Below are 21,544 nucleotides of genomic sequence, written 5' to 3' on the forward strand. Positions count from 1 at the left end.
GTGTGGCAAAGAAAGAAACTTGTTTCAGCATTGGGATATAAGTGATCTACTAAAATGTTTAGTTTCTTGTTAGAATATGGCTAGGACAGAACAGATAAAATCCAACTCCTAGATATTAGAGGTGGAAGAGACCCTAAGTGTCCATTTTGTCCATTTCTCTGTCTACATTCAGGGTTAACCTAAGTAAAATTTCATCATAGTTCTTTGTCTGTCCAGTGGCATGGAGTCTGTCCCCTCTCCTGGCAAACTGCTCCACATCTGAACAGGGTAAACTAGATGTGCCTCTTCCTGCAATGCTTGTAGGGAATCTGGATCTGTTGTTTTATTGAATTCATGTCTTTGAGCATGCATTCCAGAACAAACCGAGCATACATCTGGTTTATATATGTGCATGTTTGTGCTTTGAACCCTTGCTTGAGCGATTGCCTCATGTGCTGCCCTCCTCTCTCTGTGTTCCCAGAATTTTTGGGTTTGTGAGCAGTTGTTCTTTGGGGCACTACAACTTTGTCCTAATTAGCTGGGGAAAAGTTTGTCTGACCTGGGAATGCCATAAGAGCTGCAGAATGTTTTTGGACAGTTAGTGAATGGTTTGGCAGGGTGTTTTTACTGCAAAGATGCTCAGCTGAAAAGTCATGATGTATTTTCCCAGTGCAATACTGGGAAGATTTGCATTTACGTCCCCATTCCTTGTTTGGCTTCTTTTTGTAAACCCTAGTTTTTGCAAGTTTTGTGCTGTGCAAAAGGAGGGGAAAGTTAGCCCTCTCCTTAAGGCTAGCAGATGCCTTCCTGTCCTACAAAGTACATGCATGGCTAAGGCATTGCCATGCTCTTCACGACGTCCCCACCACCCTTCCTCCTACCTCTGCCCTGCACACCCCTCTGCTATCTATACAAGACCTTCTGCAGTTCATTAAGCTTAGAGGTGGCCTATGTACTTTGTTTGCAGTGTGCCCTGGGCCTAAGAAATGACTCCTAACCGGCAGGCTTACTTACTGAAGCGCATTGGAAGTTCATGGCTTTTGGAGCTGGGTGCTGACCTTGTCATGGGGCAGCAGGTGAGGAGTAACTTTGACACTGCGACATCAGGGGGCCGATGATCTGGAAGGCTGCAGTTTTGGGTTGCTGTAGACCTGGAGACTGCATCACCTGGTGCAAAGAGTTGGTGCGCAGGCCCCGTCACCGTGGCCAGAGGCAGGCAGTAGTAGAGGGAGGTGAAGCCAGGGCTTTCTGTCCTGTGATAAATGAGTTGTAATGCAATGATTTTTGCATTCCAGGGTGTTTCTGTTGTGTTTCTGTATGCATCAGTGGATATGAAGATTGTTCTAAATCTTCCAAAGTCTGAGGAGCCTGAGAAAAACAGGCAGATGGTTTGATTTGTAGCAGGAAAGAAAAAAAGTGGAGAAAATGTTAACTGTTAGAAATTTAATTCCGTCCCTCACCTCCAATAAAACTCTTTGGGGTAATATGCAGAAGGTGTAGGTTTGGAAGGAAAGGAGTCTACCTTTGTGGGTATCCTGGGACGTCTGTGAACTTGACAGCTGAAATGGATGGAGCCAAGCAGGAACAGTGCTGAACTTTGGGTCAGGAGATGTGCCAGGCCAGATGGGAAGGAAGCTTGGAAAGAGCAGATGGCTCCCTAGCTTTTATATCTGCTGGTAGCCCCCAGTGCACATGTATTTCTGGAGGTATATCCCTGAAGCATCCAGAACAGTCAAGGAGATACTCCCCAGATGAAGCAGAACTGGCTTTGCTTCCTTCCTCAGCTCTGTCTCAGACACTGGCTGGATGTGACCTGTCATCATCTGGGGAACTTCCAGGCTAGGCCTCTGCCTTTGGCAAAGTGTATTTGGCAAATGGATGATAAAAACTTACTATTTAAGGATGTGGGGGTGGTGGGGGTGGTGAAGGCCACCCTTCTATAAGTCAGGGCCTTTGATTAAACATGCAGTGGGTTCTTGCAGTGGTGATTAGTAGAGCAGTGCTTTGTCATCCTCACTGGCTTGCCGTGGGACATGCTATTGAAGCATCCTCATGCCTGGAATTCTGCTGTAGGATAATTGTGTGGGTCTTATGTTCCCTTGTTTTGCCACAGGTGTCAAGGAGAGACTTGGAAAATGTTGCCCTTGGCACAGCTGCAGACAGGACTGTGGTGGGGGGGTGTTTGTGAGCAATGTGGTCTCGCCCATGACCCCAGATGGCTTTACAGAATCTGGCATCTCCTTGCAGTACCTCCCCTCCTGTGCCCGGTTCATCTTCACTCCTCCGTACTTGGCATTGGGGATGTTGTATTGCAAAGATACCTCGCTGGAGAACATTTCTGCATTTCCTCACAGTTATGCCCCAAGTCAAGGTGTGCCTGGCTACCAGACCAGCTCCATGTTTCCTGGGTTGTGTTTACTGCTGCAGACCCATTGCTGCCTTCTAGCCTTGCTTCATGTCACATGCTTTGCCGTGGGCTTGCAGCTCCATATAAATAACAAGCCTCCCTGCTGTCCGTCAGGTGGGCTTGCTCAGCCTGATCCCAGCTGAGGAGATGCCCTGAGCTTGGCTGAGCCACAGGGCTTACATCATGACGTGCCTGGCCGCTTGCAACACGGGGGAGGGTTGCCTGGTTGTTGGGGTGGGCAGGAAAGGAAAGAAAGCAATTTCCTGGCCAAGATATGAACTTTTTAGAGAAAAGATACATTTGTGGGTTTTTTGGAAGGGGAGATGACTAACTGGCATCAGTGAGATGCTGGGGCAGTAGAGTTCTAAGGAGCGCTCCCTTGTCATGTAGCCAGAGGCAGGGTAGGATTGGTGCCTGAGCACCGAGGGGAACAGAGTTGAGGCAGGGACTGAACTGGGAGGGTGGCCAATGTGTTTTCATGGCTTGGGAAAGAGAGGAAAAGGAGGGACTTGCCAGCTTGTGTTGAACAGGTGTACCTGGAAGCAAATGTGAGGTGTCTGCGAAGTTTTATAGGACTGGCCTGGTCCTATAGGTCTCACAGAGAAGCCAAAGAGTAAAGGGGATGAAATACATGTGTGGTTCTGTACACACCCTCGCCCATTCTCTTTTTGTCTACTGGAAATGGAGTACTCCTGCATACAAAGCACAGAGCTTGTGGTAGTTACTAACTTTGTTTCCAGGGGCTTGGCACATTTTGCTGACTGTCACAAGGACAGTGGTTAGATCTGGACAATGTTCATGAAGGGCTTTGTTGTCCTTTGCGGGGTAACTCTTCAGAATACTTTATCCCCCCTTGGAAGTTATCACTGTTGGTGCCTGTGCTTTTTTATGTTGTTTTGCTGGATAATCACTGGCATTGCCTGCCTCTGAGCGCTCAATATATTACACAGCCGCAATTTAATTTTTCCCTTTTAAAACTTCCACTGAGAGAATTGGTATGGTTGGTGACCCAGGCAGGTACTCGGCTGTGTCAATCTTCACAGGATGACTTCTCTACAAAATAGGCAAAATTGTAATTACAGCTAAAGTCTCATATTTCTTCTGTTTAATTGTGTACGGCTGGCAGCAAGGATGTCAATGAAAAAGCAGTGTGATGTTCTTTTTAGGTTTATATTGATGGGAATAGACACATGGGGAGAAATATGTGAGAACTGCTTCCAGTCTAGAAGCAGCAGCTGCAGAAACAAGTGTTCCTTGTTTATCAAGACCATGGTATGCACAAGGCTGGGATTCAGCAGCTGGCTCCCAGGTCTCAGCCCCACTAATGTGTGCTTGAGAGCCCTAGGTAAATCATCTGTTTTCTTTCTCCCCTTTCTCTCCATTCGCTTGTACTGGGAGCTCCCTGAGCCAAGGATTGTCTCATGAAGTTGCAAGCTAGCCAGCTACCCTCATCCTATGGGCACTGTCCCCCAGTGCCCATGTGGCCTGGGACTCCTCTCTGATCCTGAGATGAACTGTTGGTTTACTTCTGCTTGGTCTTTTTGGTTTTTTTGTTTTTTGTTTTTTTCTTTCTTTCTTTCAGGAATCTCTAATCTCAGCTCTTTGATGACTCTTAGAGTGGCAGAACACTTTAACCACTTACACCATGGCCTTCCCAACAGAGGATGGCTTCTTGTGGGGACTGGTTGGGCTGTTCTCTTGAGTGTGAGTGAGAGGGTTTTTGGAGAAAGCTGCTTTCATGTGAGGTCAGGGTCAGAGAGGATTGCAGAGGCAAGTACTCTGTCTTCAGTGGGATCACCCCTGCTTGCCACAGGCTTCCAGTCATCTCACCCCAGCACTGAGTCACATGAGACTGAGCTGGTTAGGCCCAGGCAGAGAAGGGAGAATCAGACCCGGAGGCATGTCCAGACCCTGGCTGATCCTTAGGCTGGAGTCAGGAGGGGAGCAGAACAGGGACATCTTAGAGGTCCCTCATATTTCCTTTTTCTTATTGCTGCTCTCTCAGCCTCCTTTGTTCTGTGGATTCCCTGCAAACCCCAGCTTCTGCTTTGTGTAAAGGGCTGGGCTTCCCCTGGTACTGTTCCTCTCATGGTGAGAACCTTCTGTGCTCTTTCTTTCCCGTACCCTCTGCTAGGAGATGTCCAGTTACACAGACACTGTGTCTTAAGGACAGCCTCTTGGTTTAATTCACTGATCATCCATGTTGTTCCATCTGCCCTTGACATGATGTTCCCTCCACATGTTGGCTGTGGAAACTCCCTTAGAAGGTCCCTGGTGTTGCTCATGATGAAGCAGATGAGGTTTCTAAGCAGCCTAACTTGTCTCTTAATGGACTTGTAGAAGCAGATGTTAGAACCCCTGGATTTCAGGCGGCTGAGGTACCATGTAGATGTTCTCTGCATCTTTTCTGCTGTAATCTGTATCATGGTAAGAGGTCTGCAGCCTTCCTTTTCTCTGCTAAGTCAGCCTGAAAACTAGCATTCACAGTACGAAAGGTGAGACACTTTTAGTCTTTCTTGTGGTGCTGGAAACTAGGGCGCTAGTAAGTGCCTTCATCTGGCAGTGGGGAGAGGATGTCCTGGTTCTGACCTAAGTTAGAATCACCCCTTTTCCTTGTGCAAGTCTGTATAAGCAAAGGGGTGAAATATGCCCAAAACTGAGACTGCTGGGATGACCTTGAAATTTTGGACTTTTACAGCCAAAATCCTTGGGTGGGTGGGTGGGTGGTGGGTGTGTGTGCGCAAAAGAGCCTGCATTCCTGACATTATTAAAGTTAACATTGTTAATTATGTGTGAGGGTAGATTACTGTGTGGCATGCAAGAAGTCATTAATGTTAATCAAACAGAAGTACAAGGAATATCCTTTTTCTTTATTAACAATGACCTCCTGGAGGGAATTTTCCCCTAGTGTTGAAAGGAAATATGCTGAGGGAAGAAATAAATAAATAACAAAGCAATTAAATGAGAGGTATTAAGGCATGTTTTCAATCTCCCTTTTCCGATTCTGGGCCTTGATTCAAATCTCATTCAACGTATTCAGCTATGTTGTGTATTCTTGAGGAAAAACCTTGCTTGTGCTGGTTTTGCAAGCCATCAGTTATACTAGAAGGTCAATTAATAGCCATATTGACAGCTCCTCAAATTCACAGTTTACTTCTCCAGGAAAGATCTGATCTTCAAGAAAGATGCGGAAAGATCATACAGCACAGGTCTTCACCCAATGCAAGCTGACTTCAGTCCAGTGAACTCCAAGTGGTTGGTGGTGTTGTGGTGAACTGAACTGCTTGCTTGTGTCTGCAGATGCTGTACCAGCATTGGAGAAGGAAGCGGCTCTTGCCACTCAGAGCTTCAAATTACCATGTAACATAAGCAGTGATGCCTAGGCAGAGGGACACACTGGCAAGCAGCGGAAAGGCAGGGCTTTAATGCACTACCTTCCTGTCCAACTGCTTTATTTTTTTTCTCATTGAAGTAAAACTTTATCCTGGAATTTGAAGGAAAAAGAGAAGGTGGTTTTGGGAGTAGTTTAGATGAATACTTTTGGAGGAGAATTGAATTTTTCCTTGGGAAGCCAACAAATGGTTCAGGAGACATGTCCTCATCTTTGAAAGTGTGGGATAGCTGAAGTGTTAGTCCTGCTTCTGCTGTTTGCATGAAGAAAGCATCACCCCCCTGACAGAATGACATTGGTTGGTTGCCTGTATATTTTCAAGCCCAGAACTGGAGTGCTGGCCTGTAAACACTTCAGGCTTCTTGCTTTGTACAAACTCTGCATAGTGGGACTGTGCTTGCTTTGCTCAGCTCAGTGGGACTTCTAGGTGGATAAAGCTGCTTGATGCTGAAGTGGCTGTGGCATACTTGTAATGACTGCCTTAGGGCATGCTCAGTTGCTCTCTATTTTCCTAGGGAGGTACAGCCATGGTAAGTAAATAAGGCCTTTCTGTTGTTGAGTGATTTCCTACTAAGTAAAAAACTGTTCAGCTGGAGTCCTGAAGTCTAACGACCAGAATCTAAGTGCCCGGTGGAATTCTTTGACCTGATAGGAAATGATGGAGAATAACTGGAAAGAAAACATCAAGTGTCAGTGTGGTTGGTTAATTCCACATCCAGCTGCGTAACTTCTCTTTATTCTGTCCCTGCTGATTTTAGAGGTCCCCGGCATTTAAAAAGAGGAAGGGTTGAATGCGTAATGTCAGTGCATTCTCCAAATGAATTTACTACTTGGTCAGGAAGTAACTGTTCAAACAATTTAGCTTTTAAAACCAGTGATCTCTCAAGAATATGGGTTCATGCGTCATTTTTATTCCCCTTGCTGCCCTCAGTGGTTGAAGTAGGTAGTTGTTTGTTGGATGGGCGTCTCTGTGTGTGTTCGTATGTGTGTGGTTTTATTAGTTTACTCTTAGTCCAGTAGTCTTTACTCTTAGTCCAGTAAGAAATTACTTTTGCCTAATAAATATCTTTGAGTACTACACGTTGCTGTTGGGCTGGTGCAGTGATGTGTCATCACAGCCTTGCTAACCCTGATGGATTTGGTTTCCTCTCAGAGATCTCACAATAATTTGCCGATTTTTTTTTTCCAAGTTCCAGCCCCTGAACTCACATGAACATATGAGAGCCCTATTATTAGTTTTATTGCATTTGGTTATGGCTGCTGGTTTGGCAGAGGGAAAACTGGGAAATCTAACCCTGATTTATGATTAATGTATTTTAAAAAAGGAATAAAAAACAGATAAAGAAAAGCATTTAGAGTGTATTGGTTTTGAGATATTTCGGAGGTGATCTAGCTTTAAGGGAGCATGATAACTCAATTTTTCAACATCTGAGGTTTGCTGTCTTGTTGCTTAGTGACGGCAAAAACTGTTGTCCCTCTTGCAGGCTCTGGTTTCTGTCCTGAGTGCTGTGCAGCGATTAGAGCTGCGGGGCTGTGCTAACTATAATTATCTTTAAACAAATGCAGATAGCAGGCCTGGAGTGGGAGATACTTAGATAACATGCAAGTGACTGCAGTAATGGCTATTTTTCTGGGAAATGCAGCCAAACTGCAACTCTGTGCCCAGAGAATAGCTCTGTGTACGTGTTAGGAATCGCCAAAGCTGAGAGCGGATGACAGAATCCTCCACACTTAAATCTATTCTTTTCCAGAACATGTGCACCTGTGTTCATTTTCTTACCACGAAAGCAAACTTGGGAACATGGCCCATAGCAGCACTACCTATCAATATGTGCCATCATACTTTCACCTGCCATTTCTTTATGAGCTTGATCCTATGAATCTTACCATTGAATTAAACTGGGAATTTCATCTTCCCATCCCACTAAGACAGAGTTGCCCATATAACTGTCTAACTGGAAAATGGCCTGGCTGACTGTATTTCACAGGATTCTCTGTGCCCATGCAGATGGCAAGAGGCTTTGGCTGGAAGCTAAAAGACATTTATTTGAAGGATTTTCTGAAAATATGAACATATTCTAATAGCTAGACTTGTAAAAGCAAAGCTTTCATGTTTGAGAAATACATTTTTGAGTGGTAGAGAATGATGAAAATATTATATTTATTACCAAATGCTTCTGAAAGACTTAATACTCATGAAACCAGCAGTGTGCCAGAGACAATGAAGGGGATCCTGTGGTGGGTCTCTGCACGTTTCCTTGCAAAGCAATGCCAAAGCTCCTTAATCCTGATCTTAATTATTTCAGTGGAAGGCATTTGCTGAACAAAGAACTGCGACTGTGTCAAATCCGTGCACTGAGGTTTGTGAGGAGGTCAAAATATCCAGCCAGGGTGGAACTGGGGTCCACCAACACCATAGCATTGTGGCTGGGCTTGTAAGATTTTAAGTGAAAGGCCTGACCCATGCAGCTCTTCCTGCGGGAGCCAGGCACTTGACCCCCCAGTAAACTGTAATGAAACTAAAGCTTCCTTGTCCCTGCCCTGCTTACGTGTTCTTGAAAGCTTATTACACAGCTGGCAGTCTGAGAAGGGATACGTACACACAATTTCATTCTGCCTCCTCATGTTCACATGATTTAATTTTTCCTAAGCTAGCCAGCCAGTGCGTTCACTCACTTTTTCTACAGAAGGATGTGCTATGCAGATGAAAAAAAAATTTTTTGCAAGTTTTTGTGAACAGCTCCTCAGATAAGTGTTGGCCTCCTACATGCTGAGACCCATTCTTTGCTATTTCTTGCACCCTTCTGAGGTTCCTCTGTAAGGTTTGTGTTGGTGGCGTTTTACAGCTCCGTGCCACCAGCTGCATTGCGTGCTGTGATCTGGCTTTTTGTCTCTTTGCTTCGATGACTTGAAACTTTTGAACTGGAGTGAACTGACTACCAGCCACTGGATATGAAGCAGTCTTGCTCACTCACAAATAACTGTATTTTTGTTCAACTAAAAGTACTGCTCTGAAAGTGAGTCTTGTGCGCTTGAACTTACTGAAACCTGAAGGATGGGTAGCTACAAATGTGATATGCAGTATGGCCTAAGGATTAACTGTGGGAACTTTCGATGTATTAGTCTAAAGATAACAGATGCGGTAGACTTATTTATGTATAGCAATATGTACTCTTCTGAAAGGCCCTTTGATGTTTTGGAGTGGGCTGGTCTTTTTGCTGAATGTGTATGTGTAGAGCAGCATGTGAACGGCTGGCTGGGTGAATTTTGGGGTTATTCACTATTTCACTGCCTTCTTGAGGGAAAAATCTCAGTGGCCAAGTATCCCGGTTTGTCTGGCATGGGTGACTGCTTCTGTTTGCAAGCTACCTTGACTTCCTAAGGATTTCTCTCTTGCAATTGTTAAGCATAATAAACATTCCCGCCCCTTCCCAATGCCTCAAATCCAACAAACGCAATGCAGAAAAGAGCTTAAGTCCTTTCTAATGAGAAGCAGCCAGGAATCATGCTGGCAAGTCAGCCCCTTGAGAACAGGCTGTTCTCTGCACTCAGATGCTTCATAGATCAGAATTTTGCTTCTTCATCCTGAAAAAAAAAGTCTTAACCAAGCAGAATTTGCTGCTCTGAAATGCTGAGCAGACAGAAACCATAACCACTTCAAAATTTAGCAGAGTTTGTACATATATGGGGATTGTGAATATATGGAGGCTGTGCACCATTGGTTTGTCTTCCAACTAGAAATTAATGCAATTACCTGACAGCACAGCAGTTGTTTCTTAAAAAAAACCCAACCAAACAAACCAAAACCATTTGTGACTGTTATGTCTGCCCATGCAGTGCCACGCAACCCAAAGCAGTCTGGCAGCTGGCTGGCAGCTGGCTTGGCTCTGCTGGGAATGTAGCAGAGGAGCTCACTTCAACCGACAAAAACTTGAGGTTCTAGGTGGCCCTTTAATTGTGGTTTCTTGAAAGCATTAGGGGTTTGGAGTCTTGCTTCTCACAAAGGGCCTTCATCATAAATGTGTATAACCGAGGGGTGATATCATGCTTAGTGAACATTCGAATTTGTGTTATGTCCTAAAGCCCTTGGACTTAGCAGTAGTGAAGTTATGGCTGTGAGCTGTTGTCTGGGAAGGACAGTAGTGACTCGCTTGATAGAGAAGACACGTGGTGCAGTTAGCTAACCACCTTCTCCTGGGGAGCTTGGGGGAACTCCGCATGGACACCATGCTACTGTCGAGGAGACCCTGGGCTTCCTGGGACCAGTGAAGCATGAATCGGGGTCTTTGCAGGCTTCTCTGCTATACTTTGTTTCTCTGCTGTGTGCAGACTGTGGCCCAAACTTGGGGAAATGCTCCTTCTTTATCGCCTGGCTTTCCTTCAGTAAGTAAGATGTGTTGAAACATCCGATCATTTCACTCCAACTTTAGAGCTTGCTGCTGGGAGACGGGAATGGACAGTACCCCAGCAGGCTGCTGGAGGGCCTGCTTCACCACAGCATGAACACACGCAAACATACATGTGGATAACTGGCTAGCTGAAAAAGTTCACATAGTCATAGTCCAGCTGGCTGGACAAAAATGCACATCGCTCTCAGCTTATCTGAAGTAAAGCAAAAATACACTGTCCTTGGCTGTTCTTGTTACACAACAACAGGAAGATTTTGGTGGGAAAAGAATGTTGCAGGTGGGAACAGATAACTACAGAAGAGAAACTAGGAGTGGGCTTGATATTTAGGCAACTAACCAATAATGAGCTTAACTTTTGTTAATATGTATGAGCTAATTATAACAAGGCATAAAAGGTGACTGTAAGAGACAATAAACGAAGTCTGCTGATCACTCATATTGAGTGACTGTGTCTTCCCTCCGTCGCGACACATACACTTAATTTTAGGCTTATTTTTAGCCGTGTGAAGTCACTGGTATTCTTCAGAAGCTAAGCTTAAACATGTGCTTTGTGCTTCTGATTGGATTGGAGACCAAGGATAGAACTCCTTTTCTTGTCAGCCCTGAATCAAACAATTCCTGGGGATGAAAAAAAAAATCTAAGAATAACTAATAAATACAAAACATAAGCAGTAAAGCTATTTCTCCTGCAGAATGCAGAAGAAGAAGAATACAGAAGAAAAAGGAATGGTCAGATTATTCTTGGTAAATACAAACTAATGCAGCAAAGGCACCAGTTTGCATAAAATCTCTGGTGATAATTTTGAATATATGTTATTGCTGTGCCAGCGTTTATATTTCTCAGAGTAAAAAAGGATGCTGGTGTAGGGTTTTTTTTGCTAACATCCCAAGTGCACCAGTACATCACTTAAATCAGCATTCATTGCCAATACCGTGGCTTCATTGCTTCGGTTGCACAATCTGACCATAACTGATTGCTTGCAGTTACTTGAAATGCAGCTTTTCTGCTGGCAATTACTTTATTTACTGCTTGCCTGTAAAACAGTAATGCCTTCCCTTGCTAGCAGAAAGGCAGTATAACGTCAGTAATTGCTAAAGCAGATGTTTGTATTCGAATACCCATTTCTTAGAGGCAGATTGTCTTCTGCATTGCATAAGGGAAAGGGATTCAAAGCCTGCAATGCTGTCATCCTACAAGTGATGTGAGCATCAGACTTAGCAGAGGGAGCTGCTGCCCCACCTCACCTCCACCTCATATGAGTTGCTCTCTGCAGAGTGATAATCCTTGACTTTATTGAGATCAGTCCTGAGAGTTGTTTGACATTTAATTCCTAAAAGTGACTGCCAGTGACTGAACAGGACTCAGGGCTACTTGCACTTGCTTCCTGGGGTTTTTCTTTGGGTTTTTTCCTTTTTTTTTCTTTTTTTTTCTGTTCTTAGGAAATGTAGGGCTGTGCTTTGAAGAGAGCTCAACACCTAGACTGCGGGCCTGTTTCCTAATAGCTCTGTTCCACTGAATTGCCTGAAAGATGCACTCAGCACTAAGAGCTAAGCTTACTTAAAGTAGATGGTCATTAGCTCCTTCCAGGCTACTGTGAAGAGCAAAGGAAGCATGGTTCTGTCTCGGGGGGGCTGCAGGGAGGGCATTTACTAATCCAGTTGTACTGCCAGGACTGGAATATGCTCAGAGCAGCCCTTTGGTGCTTTTGAAGCCTGTCCTGGCACGTAGTGTTTTTTCAGCTGAGGAACTGCCTTGCCATCTATCCAGAAAAGCCAGTGCTGGCTGCTTGTGGTGAAAGTTTACCAGCATATGAAGGTGTGTGTATAAGCAGAAGAGATGTGGCTGTGGTCCTAGTTCCCTGCAGACTTTCAAATCTGCCGCCTAGATTTCAGAGACCCCCGGCTTTGAAGCTGAGAGCGAAGACAGAGCCCTGATTTTCCTTGTGTGGACAAGCCACAGCATTTCCTCCATTCCTCTCCTGAAAAATAATGCCTCTGCATGCCAGAGCAGGGAGTGGACAGAGGTGGCCCTGAGTCTTGAAGGAAGGCAGAGGCTCCCTACTTCTCCCACCATTACCAAATATAAGCTGGTACGGGATGGGTTTGTTTCCATAAGCAGAGGGCACTCTTCAACAGCAGTGAAATCGCTATTTTTCAATTTGGTATTGAATCGCTCTCAGCCCCGCGTCATAAACTGCTGACTATCTTGCTCAAGAGGCTTTCAGCCTTTGAAAGCAATCCTTTTACAAAACACCTCCCTTCCATCACCTTGTGTTAGTGACACAGCGCGGTGGGAGGAGAACAGGGAACCGTGTCAGCACCCCACCCCTCACTGCTCTAGATTCACTTAGTGGGATGCAGAGCACTGACCCCAGCATAGGTTTGGCCTGCTGTCCTTCGGTTAAGAGAAATTGAAACCAGATGTGTAGTGTTCGATCATGCTTTTCCCATTGTTCCTGCCTCCATCACAGTAATTACTCTCTCTGAGGGTCATTCAGAGTTCAGCTTTGTGGAAAAACTGTCGTTCTTGATTAAAAGACTAGCTGCTTTTTCAAACACCCTTGTCTGATTGTACTTTGAAAGACATGTCACAGTATTCCTGAGCTTTTCAGTTAGCTACAGAGACGCCTATAATTGTTCCTTTGGATGTTAAAAGAGAGATGAGGGATGTCAACAGCAAGGGCAACGAATATAGCAGTTATCCGGAGCAATGGGCATGCCTGGTAACATAAAAAGCTCGCCAGTCTTGAGTGCAATTGAAACATAGACAAAAAGGCAGATGAAAATATAGTGGATATGGCACAAATGTTGTTGAACCAACCCTGTAAGAAGACACAAAAACTATTTTTCTGGTTATACGGAGAGTGCACAGTATTACAAACTTTTGCAATGTTATCCTGAGTCTCCTCCTGCTTGGTATATTCCTTAAAGTACCAGCTCCTTTGGTCATCTGTTTATTTGAGAATTTCTGTTTCATTTGTATTTAAAAAAACCCACTATGGTAGAGAAAAATAGTTGTGTCCTCCAGAAACAAAAGGACAAAATGCAGTTTTATTTCATGAACCAGGTCCCCTTTATTTATCAATTGTAGAGCATCCTTTTTTTGTCAAGCCTTTTTTCTCAGAATTTTTTTGGTTCAAGTCCTGATTTTGTGTGGTTTGGACTGGCAATAGTCAATAAATGCACCTTGCTTCTGTTTTCATTGTGGGTCTGCAGGGGCCGTCTGGCACTGCCCAAGCTGGGGAACCAGGAGCTCCGAAGGGCAAGTTTACCTTTTCAGCCATTCTGCACAAGCAGAGCAAGACGTGAACTGTGTCAAAGAGGGACTCTGTCAGCCACGCTTTTGCAGAATAAATGTTGGTGTATCTGTTAGGAAAGACAGAAAAATCCGGACACCCAAGAAACTCCAGGGTCTGACACTGGGTAAGCATAGGCCAGCTCTGCTTTCTGCTGTTGTATGTGTTCAGCTGAGTGAAGTGTTTCTGGTCAAGGAGGAGGACAATGCAACATTGACCAATGTGCAACTCTTTTCAGACATTTAAAAAAGCTGTCATGCATCTGCTGGGTCTCCAGGTATGTCTCTGTTTTCTGTGGGAGGCAGCAGGAATGCAGAAGCACCAGAGGAGAGAACAGGGAATGTTGATACTGATGCTGGAGGACCTCAGTGCTCAGGACCTCAAGCACCTGGCTAAATCCCTTGGCAGACAGGGGCCAAGCTGACTTCTGAGCTAAAAATACAGCTGACTCCTTTACTTGGGTTGACTTATACCTAGGGAGGAAACCCTAAGTGGGCATCATCAGTGACCTTAAGTATCACAGTGATCGAATGCCAAAGTGCCAAGTGCACTGTTTTTTGGGGAAAAAGCAAGGTGTGGCAGACTGGGCACTGCTGCTGCTACTGGCAATGGGATTGCTCTCCCCTGCCGTGTGGTGCTTGTGGCCAGCGGGCTGCAGTCTTTGAGACCTCTCCCTCTCTGAAATTGAGTGTAAACTTTGCCTCTAGTTTCAAAAATTGGGCAGAGAGCGTTTCTGGAAGGCCTGCCTGCAGTGTGCGGGAAGAAGTTGGGAATTACTCCTTGCAAAACGTTCCTTTGCCTCAGAAGCAGCTTGGGGAAGCTGTAGGCAGTGGTTTGAAGAGGAAGAAACTTTGGGTTGAAACTGCATAGAAACACTTCCCCACCAGCCAGAAACACTGGCCCCAGCAGGAGCCAGTGTGCCGGGCACTTCCCAGGGAGAGGAGGAAGCCAGGCTGAAGGCTCTGCTTCCTAAAACTCAAGACAGAAACTTTTCCACATCTGCGCCCAGGCTGTCCTCTCCCTGGGGGCAAGATGGTCCCTGTCTTGGAGAGGATGGTCCCTTTCTGTGTTGGGCCTCTTCCATACCGTGTGAATGATTATCTGCCTAAGATCAGGGATGAACCTTTTCCTCCCAAAAGGCGTCACCACCCCCCACATTACTGAAGCAAGTCCCCTCTGCTTCCTCAGTCTTCTGCTGGAGTAGCTTTGTGGCATCAATTATTGACTGGGCCAGTGACAGACTAACACACGAGAAGAAACTGAAACCCTGGGTTTCTGAGGCAGAGCTGGCAGAATGGGTGTGTTGTGGCATTGAAGCAGAGACATGAGAGACATGAGGGAACACAAGTGTGTTGTCCTGTACCTCACATGATGTCCATTTACAGAAATAACCATGAGATCACCAAGACTGTACCGAGAGCTGACTTACTGCCTGCCAGTGTGAGCTGAAGCCACGCTGGATACCTTAACTCCAGTGAGGTGGCCCAAGCAGAGCAAAGACTTTGTTTGCTTGTTTGCCTGCAAGGTCAAAGCTCCCTGAATCCCAAAGGCACTGGTTTTCCCTCTTGTGGTGCTTCCCCTGTGTGGCACTGTGAGGCATAGAACCCTGCATGTGCTGCATGGGGCTGGTGAGCGTCTCCAGCAGCTGGGAGCTGGGGCAGTGCTCGATGGACTGGGCTGGCAGGGCCAGTACTGGACGGGGGGCACGCTGGAGGTGCAGATGCTGGCTGTTCCCGCTGGCAGCAGTCACTGACAGTGCAAAAGAGAGCCTTCACCTCTAAAGACACAAGGCAAGCTCTTTCTAACACTGAGCTTGAAACTGATCCAGTCTGGTTCTGAGGCCAGTTAGGGAAAAGGAAAATGGAGACAGACAAGACTCCTGCAGCTGCTAGCAGCTCTGGCTCACATCCCAATACCCACACCCCATACCCTCTCTGGTGCTTTTGGTGGTGCTCCTGAATGACCCCAGTGCCCTGCTGTTGAATTAGTCACACAGCTTGTTGCCAGCTGTGGGGATTTTTCCAGTGATAACTCGTGCTGGATGTGGCTAGTGTGCAGGCAGCCTTTTTGCTCAGGGCACAGGCCCTTTCCTTTTCATTAGAAGGGATGCTGCAGATATTTGGGTGCAAAACGTTGCCCATGAAGCCTTAAAACTCACTGGAGCTCGCTCCCTCGTGCTATATTCGGTCCTGTCTTTCCAAATTTAGGATTCCTGACAGGATGGGGTGGATAGGCTTGTGGTTGAGAAGAGACTGGAAGTTAAGAGATGGCCTTTGGCACGGCAGTTACTGTAGGTGAGGTAACACCAATGCTGCGGAGGCAGATACGGGAAATTACACATGGTGTTTTGGCCTAAAATGCCCTGTGGTTTTTGTTTTCCTTCAGCAGTAGAGGGAAGTAAGGGCTAGAATAACCCATAAGGAGGCAGGACCTGAAAAAAGTCTCCAACTTCCCGGATTCATGTGGGAAAACATTCTCCTCCAGCCGTGTGCCTCCAGGAAGTGTAATGGCGGTGCCGTGTCCTCCCCTCCCCAGGGGACACGGGTGCCCTTCTGTTACAGATTTGCTAATGGTTAGAATTAAATAACTTTATTTGATTTTATAAAATCATTTTAATAGAAATATAGAGGAATAAGAAATATGTTTTAATGAAACTAGTAGTTGCACAAGAAAAGCTGCTATGAAATCCTCTGTACAGCCCTGTACCAAGGCCAAGAACTGAGAGCAACCGAATGAAACAACTCGTAGTTACCTGCCAATAAATCGTGAACTTTAATAATTGATATAAATAAATTGTATGGAATAGGGACAATAAGTTAAATGTAAATATATTTACTCAAAGAATGTAGGTATAGTAATAAGGTCATGTAACCATAGTTTGAAAGAAATAATTAATGAGATACCTGATGAAAGAAGGAGTCTGTTTCTCTTTCTCTAACTCTCTCCAACGAGGGGCCTGTTTATAAGTTATCTAGAGGGAGCGACTAAAAGAAACAAGCAGAAGAAACAGATGGTCGACAAGGACATAAATTAGCTCAGACCGATAAGAACACTGCGAACTTGCAAGACCATCACATACCAGGCAAGGGGTGAGAAGTACACCGTGAGGAAGACCTACGGCCTTCCTCCCAGAGACCCCTGCCCACAATTCTTGGAAGAATTTGCGCAGGCACAAAGGACTGAGAAGCTAATTAGCATACAAGGCAAGAGTATGTTAATGATTTTCGGGAAATGCTATGTTTATGCATGCATACTTAATGAATACGCATGAATAAGTTCTACATGAGCTGTATGATTTTGAAGCTTGGTGTGCGTCGATCGGGAGAGGACTCACTCACGCACCCGGCCGTCAATAAAGAAGTGTCTGCTTGTCTCCATCACATTGCTGTTGGTAAGTTCTTCATTCCGAGATTTCGGTAACACTTCCACCAGCGAGATGGCTTTAGTTCAGGCCTCTGAGATTTCAGGGGCTACCGAACCCCGCCCCCCGTCACGGCCCGGGCCTTTCTGAGGGGAAAGGGGAGCCGCACCGGGCACTGCGGCGGGGACCTGGCGGCCTGGCGGCCACGGCCGTCCCGGGGCACGCCGAGCCCCCTCACCGGCAAGCGCGGCTCAGCCCGGCGCCTGACGGGGCGAGGCGAGCCCGCTGGCGGCACCCCCGGCCCAGCGGGGACCGCGGCGGCCGCGGGGGGCGGGGCCGGGCGGGGGGCGGGGCCGAGCCGGTGTGTTTCGGGCCGAGGCCGCGGCCCGCCCCGCCCCGCGGCCTTAAGATGGCGGCGGCTGCCGGGGGCGCGGCAGAGCGCGCAGCCATGGCGGCAGGGCGGGGGGCGCTGGCGCTGCTGGCCGCGGCGCTGCTGTTCGCCGGCGCCGTGCTGGCCGCTCGCGATCGCCCGCGGCTCGTAGGGGCCCCGGTGGACATCGCCGACACCGGCAATGACGAGGGCCTGCAGCGGGCTCTGCAGTTCGCCATGGCGGAGTACAACAAGGCCAGCAACGACATGTACTCCAGCCGGGTGGTGCGGGTCCTGAGCGCCCAGAGGCAGGTGGGTGCCGGGGTGGGCACCGGGCGGGGGGCTGGGGGCGGCCCTGGCGCCCTCCGGGGCGGGGGGGGGAGCTCCCCTCGGAGGTTCCTTTGGAGAAGGAGCAGGCCTCAAGCCTGAGGGGTTGTTCAGGCTGGTGGTTTTTTTTACGGAAGGGGAATAAAAGCCTTTTTTTTTACTAGTGTGGGTCATACCAGTCTGAATACCCTGGAGTCTGTGTGTTGCTGAAGCAGCTAGTAAGTGCCTTGTGCTGCTGAGCTAACACACGTCTCTGTTTACTAAGGAGACTGCACTGTGCGCCTTGTTTACTTGGATTTTGTTTGCCCTTTTTGAAAGGGTGCCAAGTGCTTCTGCCGTGGAGGCTGCCACAGGTGGTCCCCTCTGTACTTTTGGAGTTTGGTTTCCACAGTGTCATCGGAAAACTGCCGTTCCACTAGGCTTGTCTTGTCAGAGAACCTTTCAGTATGTGCTGCAAATAAAACTGCTTCTACCCGCTTGTCTTGCTGCAGATTGTGTCTGGAATCAAGTACTTAATGGAAGTTGAGATTGGCCGGACAACTTGCCCAAAGCCAGCAGCTGATCTCCAGAGCTGCGCTTTCCATGATGCGCCGGAGATGGCTATGGTAGGCTCCAGAGCACAGTGTGCTGGCCTCTGTTTTTCCAACCCCTTCCCTCTGGCTGACGTAGCACAGAGAGGTAATGGACAGTGTCTCCCGTCTGCCCCAGCTAAGATCAGAGACCTCGTGCCTTTACCCTTAACTAGATACAGCTCTTGTGGAACTTGTCTTGCCAGATGATGGTGGCGGAGAAGGCAGGGCCTGTTTAACCTGTTCTGTAAGTGGGGATCTGAGGCTGTAGCATGTGGAAGACTGTGTGCCTCAGTCCTCTTAAAAAAGTGCTTGTGGTCTGCATCACAAGGATATGTGGAGGAAACTGCCAAGCCTACAGGTCTCCTGGCTCTCAGTCCCGAGTCCCCGTACCGTTCACTGCTCCTCTTGTCCCACGGTGATGTAAACGTGCTTGACTTGGCTAAGCACTGATCGCAAGAGGCAGATTACCCCTTGGTAATTGGATATCTGTGTCCACCAAGCTGTTATATGGGAGTTTTGCCTAACAGCAATGCTCTTTAAAAAGAGTACTTCAGACTTTCAGGTGAGAGCACCAGATGTGTCTGCCTGCATCTGGCTTGCGTCTAGTTCTTTCATAGTACTTCATTACTTCTGCTAATCAGTGATAGGTACACAGAGAAGCTAAATCTGCCTCTTCTGCCTGTGTGTATGAGAAGTGTAACTGCACACAAGTGTTGTCAAACACATAACTAGAAGCTTGGGTGTACCATCATGACTGTTGCAACAGCTTGGCATGTGCATATACAGATAGCTGTGCAGGTGTGCTTACCTGCCCCAGAGACTTTATGTTGGCTGTTACCCATGCTGAAGGCTTTCCTGTGTGTGAACGGACAAAGGAGATGGTCATTCTGAAGAAAGGTTGACTGCAGCTGCTGTGTTAGCGTTTGGGAGAAATGATTCATACTGAGCAGGTACTAACAAGGGTGGTGTTCCCAAATACTTGTCAGGAGGGTGCAAGTCTAGAGAGCCACAGAAGCTGCTTACATTCTGGATCACATGGAGTAGTAAATTGGTGTAGAACAGTGGTCAGTGACACTGGTTTTTTGCTCTTAATCTGACAACTGCCTTTTTCTTTCTCTCCTTAGCACACCGTTTGCAACTTCACAGTGTATCTTGTTCCTTGGCTGAACGAAATTAAGCTATTGAGCACTAGCTGCCAATAAGCCTATCTTTGTTCCAGCAGAGACCAGCAACCAGTCACTCAGATTTAAAAGAAAAAAAAATAAAGCAGTAACAAATTGAGATGGGTTTTATCAATGCCTGTTATCTACTTATGTATGCTTGTGCTATGCAAGTTAAACCATGTAACTTCCCTTAAAGCACAGTATGATCTCAGCTTTTTCTTCTTGGTAACTTCATCTTAGGGCATACTTCCTGCAGCTTTCCTGATTCTAATTAAAAAAAGTGACTACTGTAAACATAAAAACTTAATAATTGCTGTGGTGTGTGGTTTTTCTTTGAGCTCCTGCTGTCTTGGAGGGAGGATTTGCTTTTATTTTTTGACCTGGTCTGTCATGACCAAAGAATGGGGTGAGAAGGAATGTGGGGGAGGTAATCCATGCCTCCTTCACCTGACCTCTGGTTTTGAGTAAGAGGTGGAAGTCCTTAGCTGTTTCCACTGAAGGAACACTCTGCTTTTGAAAACGCTGCAGTATGCCAGCACTTGATCTTGGGAAGATTAGCCAGAGCTTGTACTAAGGCTGTGATTATTTCAGATCCTGGCTGTTAACTGTGACATTGCAAGGCTGCCCCCATGGTAATGCAGCTGTGCTGTGTTAAGAATTAACTGCTCTGGTATCTTCCTGTGCTGCCTTTGTGTTTTAGGAACCCTTTCTTCCAGTGGCACCTGGTCTGCACAGGTGCTGTCCCTAGCTTTTTCTGCGCAGAAAGCCCCGGAGCTTTCTAGTTCAAGTAGCAGCATTAGTTCACTTTATTTCTAACCTAAACTGTGATCTGTGGAGCTGGAGGAACAGCTTCTTTTGTGTGTGTGTGCCTGACCTGTGATGGCCTATGCTTACAAGCAGAGGCACCTACACTGGAGCAGGTCGGTGACAAACCTGTCTCGGGGTGGGGGGGACTGAGCTCTGGCTGTGTATTAACTGAGGGCAATTTGAATGGTGTCTGATCTGGGCAAATCCCTTTAAATCGGCAGGCAGAAAGAATCGGCACCCATGAACTCTTACGAGAGCTGGATGAGGTGTTTCCTATTGTGCTGTAATGGATTTGTATTGCAGGGAAATTGGGGATACTGTACCTGCATGGTAAAGGACAGGTGACCCCAGTACCCATAACCTACTTAGCCTCTGGGCAGCCTAGTGCAAAAAAACCCTCTGAAAGTTAGTGAAGTTGGTGTTAAGTGGATAATTATTAAGGAAGTAAGTTACCAGCCAGTGTAGTTTTATAGCAGATGGGTATTATCTGGACAACCTGGTTTTGCTCTGTAAGTGTGAATGTTCCCCAGAAGCAGCCCTTTAAATCCAAGTGGCTGGACAAGCCTGGTGGGGTTTTTCTCTCAGCCAAGTGCATTGCTGCTAGTTTCAGTAAGTAGGGCACCATGTTTGGTGGTGGTATGAGCGTTGCAGGGAAAGAGCTCCAGGTCTAGGGAAAAAAAATGTAGCTTTTCAATGTCTTGTGATGTCCCAGAACCCAAGGAAAGGGACAAGGAAGCTTCCCTGAGCAGAAGGCAAGTCAGAAGGGAGCTTAGGATTGTGCACAGGAGGGGTCTCTTCATTTTTACTTCTGGGGGAGGACTGGAAGGAAAGGAGCAGGATTCCCCTGAAAGAAATTGGATTTTCAGGTAATAGGGGAAGGTACAAGGTCAAGAGAAGGAGTCTTGGGAGTGGGTGAAGGAGGTGAATGATGGGCGTGCTTCTTGTTTTTCATAGTCCTAATAGTGCATTTCCCACTTGTGTCTGCTTTTCCATGTTTTGAAGTAAACATAGTCCTTTCAGTGTAAATCTTACCCAGGGATAAAATCAGTCTTGTGTTCTGTTGTGCCCTATGTTAATCCTCAAGCCCGGGAGTCCCGTGTCCTGTGCTGGTCCTGTTTTGAAAGGAAGATTGGAGAGGTGCAGAGAAGAACTACAGAAGTGATCTGATGGCTGGAGGAGGCAGCTGGAGGTGGTAGGTGTAAGGATGCTGTTATTTGCCTGAAAAATGAGAGCTAACACAAGCACATCTTTGGGCATGGGGGAGCTTGGATCTAAGGAAGGAGAGAAAAACAAGAGAGTAACCAGAAAACAAGCTTCTAGTGGGAAATAGAGCTCCCTAGGAGTGCATCTTCTCTGGGTTGCTCTTTCTCCCAAGGGAAATGCCACTACCCATCGCTGCCAGGGTCTGATGAGCTTGTGGTGAGCACAATGCCAGATCTTGATTCATATTGCCAGGGGGATG

The 21,544-nt window shown here is 46.7% G+C and overlaps 1 protein-coding gene and 1 long non-coding RNA gene across 6 annotated transcripts in view; both read left to right on the top strand.

Annotated features, from left to right (window-relative positions):
- Positions 1-16,862, top strand: part of LOC308072268 — a 33,968-nt gene extending 17,106 nt beyond the window's left edge. For 4 of the 5 annotated variants that reach the window (XR_013931608.1, XR_013931609.1, XR_013931611.1 and 1 more), the window contains one exon: positions 947-16,862. This is a non-coding gene — a long non-coding RNA (uncharacterized lncRNA). The remainder of the gene's footprint in view (positions 1-946) is intronic. The other variant, XR_013931610.1, reaches the window with a different exon arrangement.
- A 375-nt stretch (positions 16,863-17,237) lies between these two features.
- Positions 17,238-19,393, top strand: LOC308072264 (cystatin-like). The gene is made up of 3 exons (XM_080408890.1): positions 17,238-17,525; positions 18,032-18,145; positions 19,237-19,393. Exons 1-3 carry the CDS (start codon positions 17,253-17,255, stop codon positions 19,312-19,314), a joined length of 465 nt encoding a protein of 154 aa, XP_080265016.1. The 5' UTR covers positions 17,238-17,252; the 3' UTR covers positions 19,315-19,393.
- The last annotated feature ends 2,151 nt before the right edge of the window (positions 19,394-21,544 follow it).

Source organism: Falco punctatus, assembly GCF_963210335.1.
Source record: "Falco punctatus genome assembly, chromosome: 12".
Classification (NCBI taxonomy): Eukaryota; Metazoa; Chordata; class Aves; order Falconiformes; family Falconidae; genus Falco; species Falco punctatus.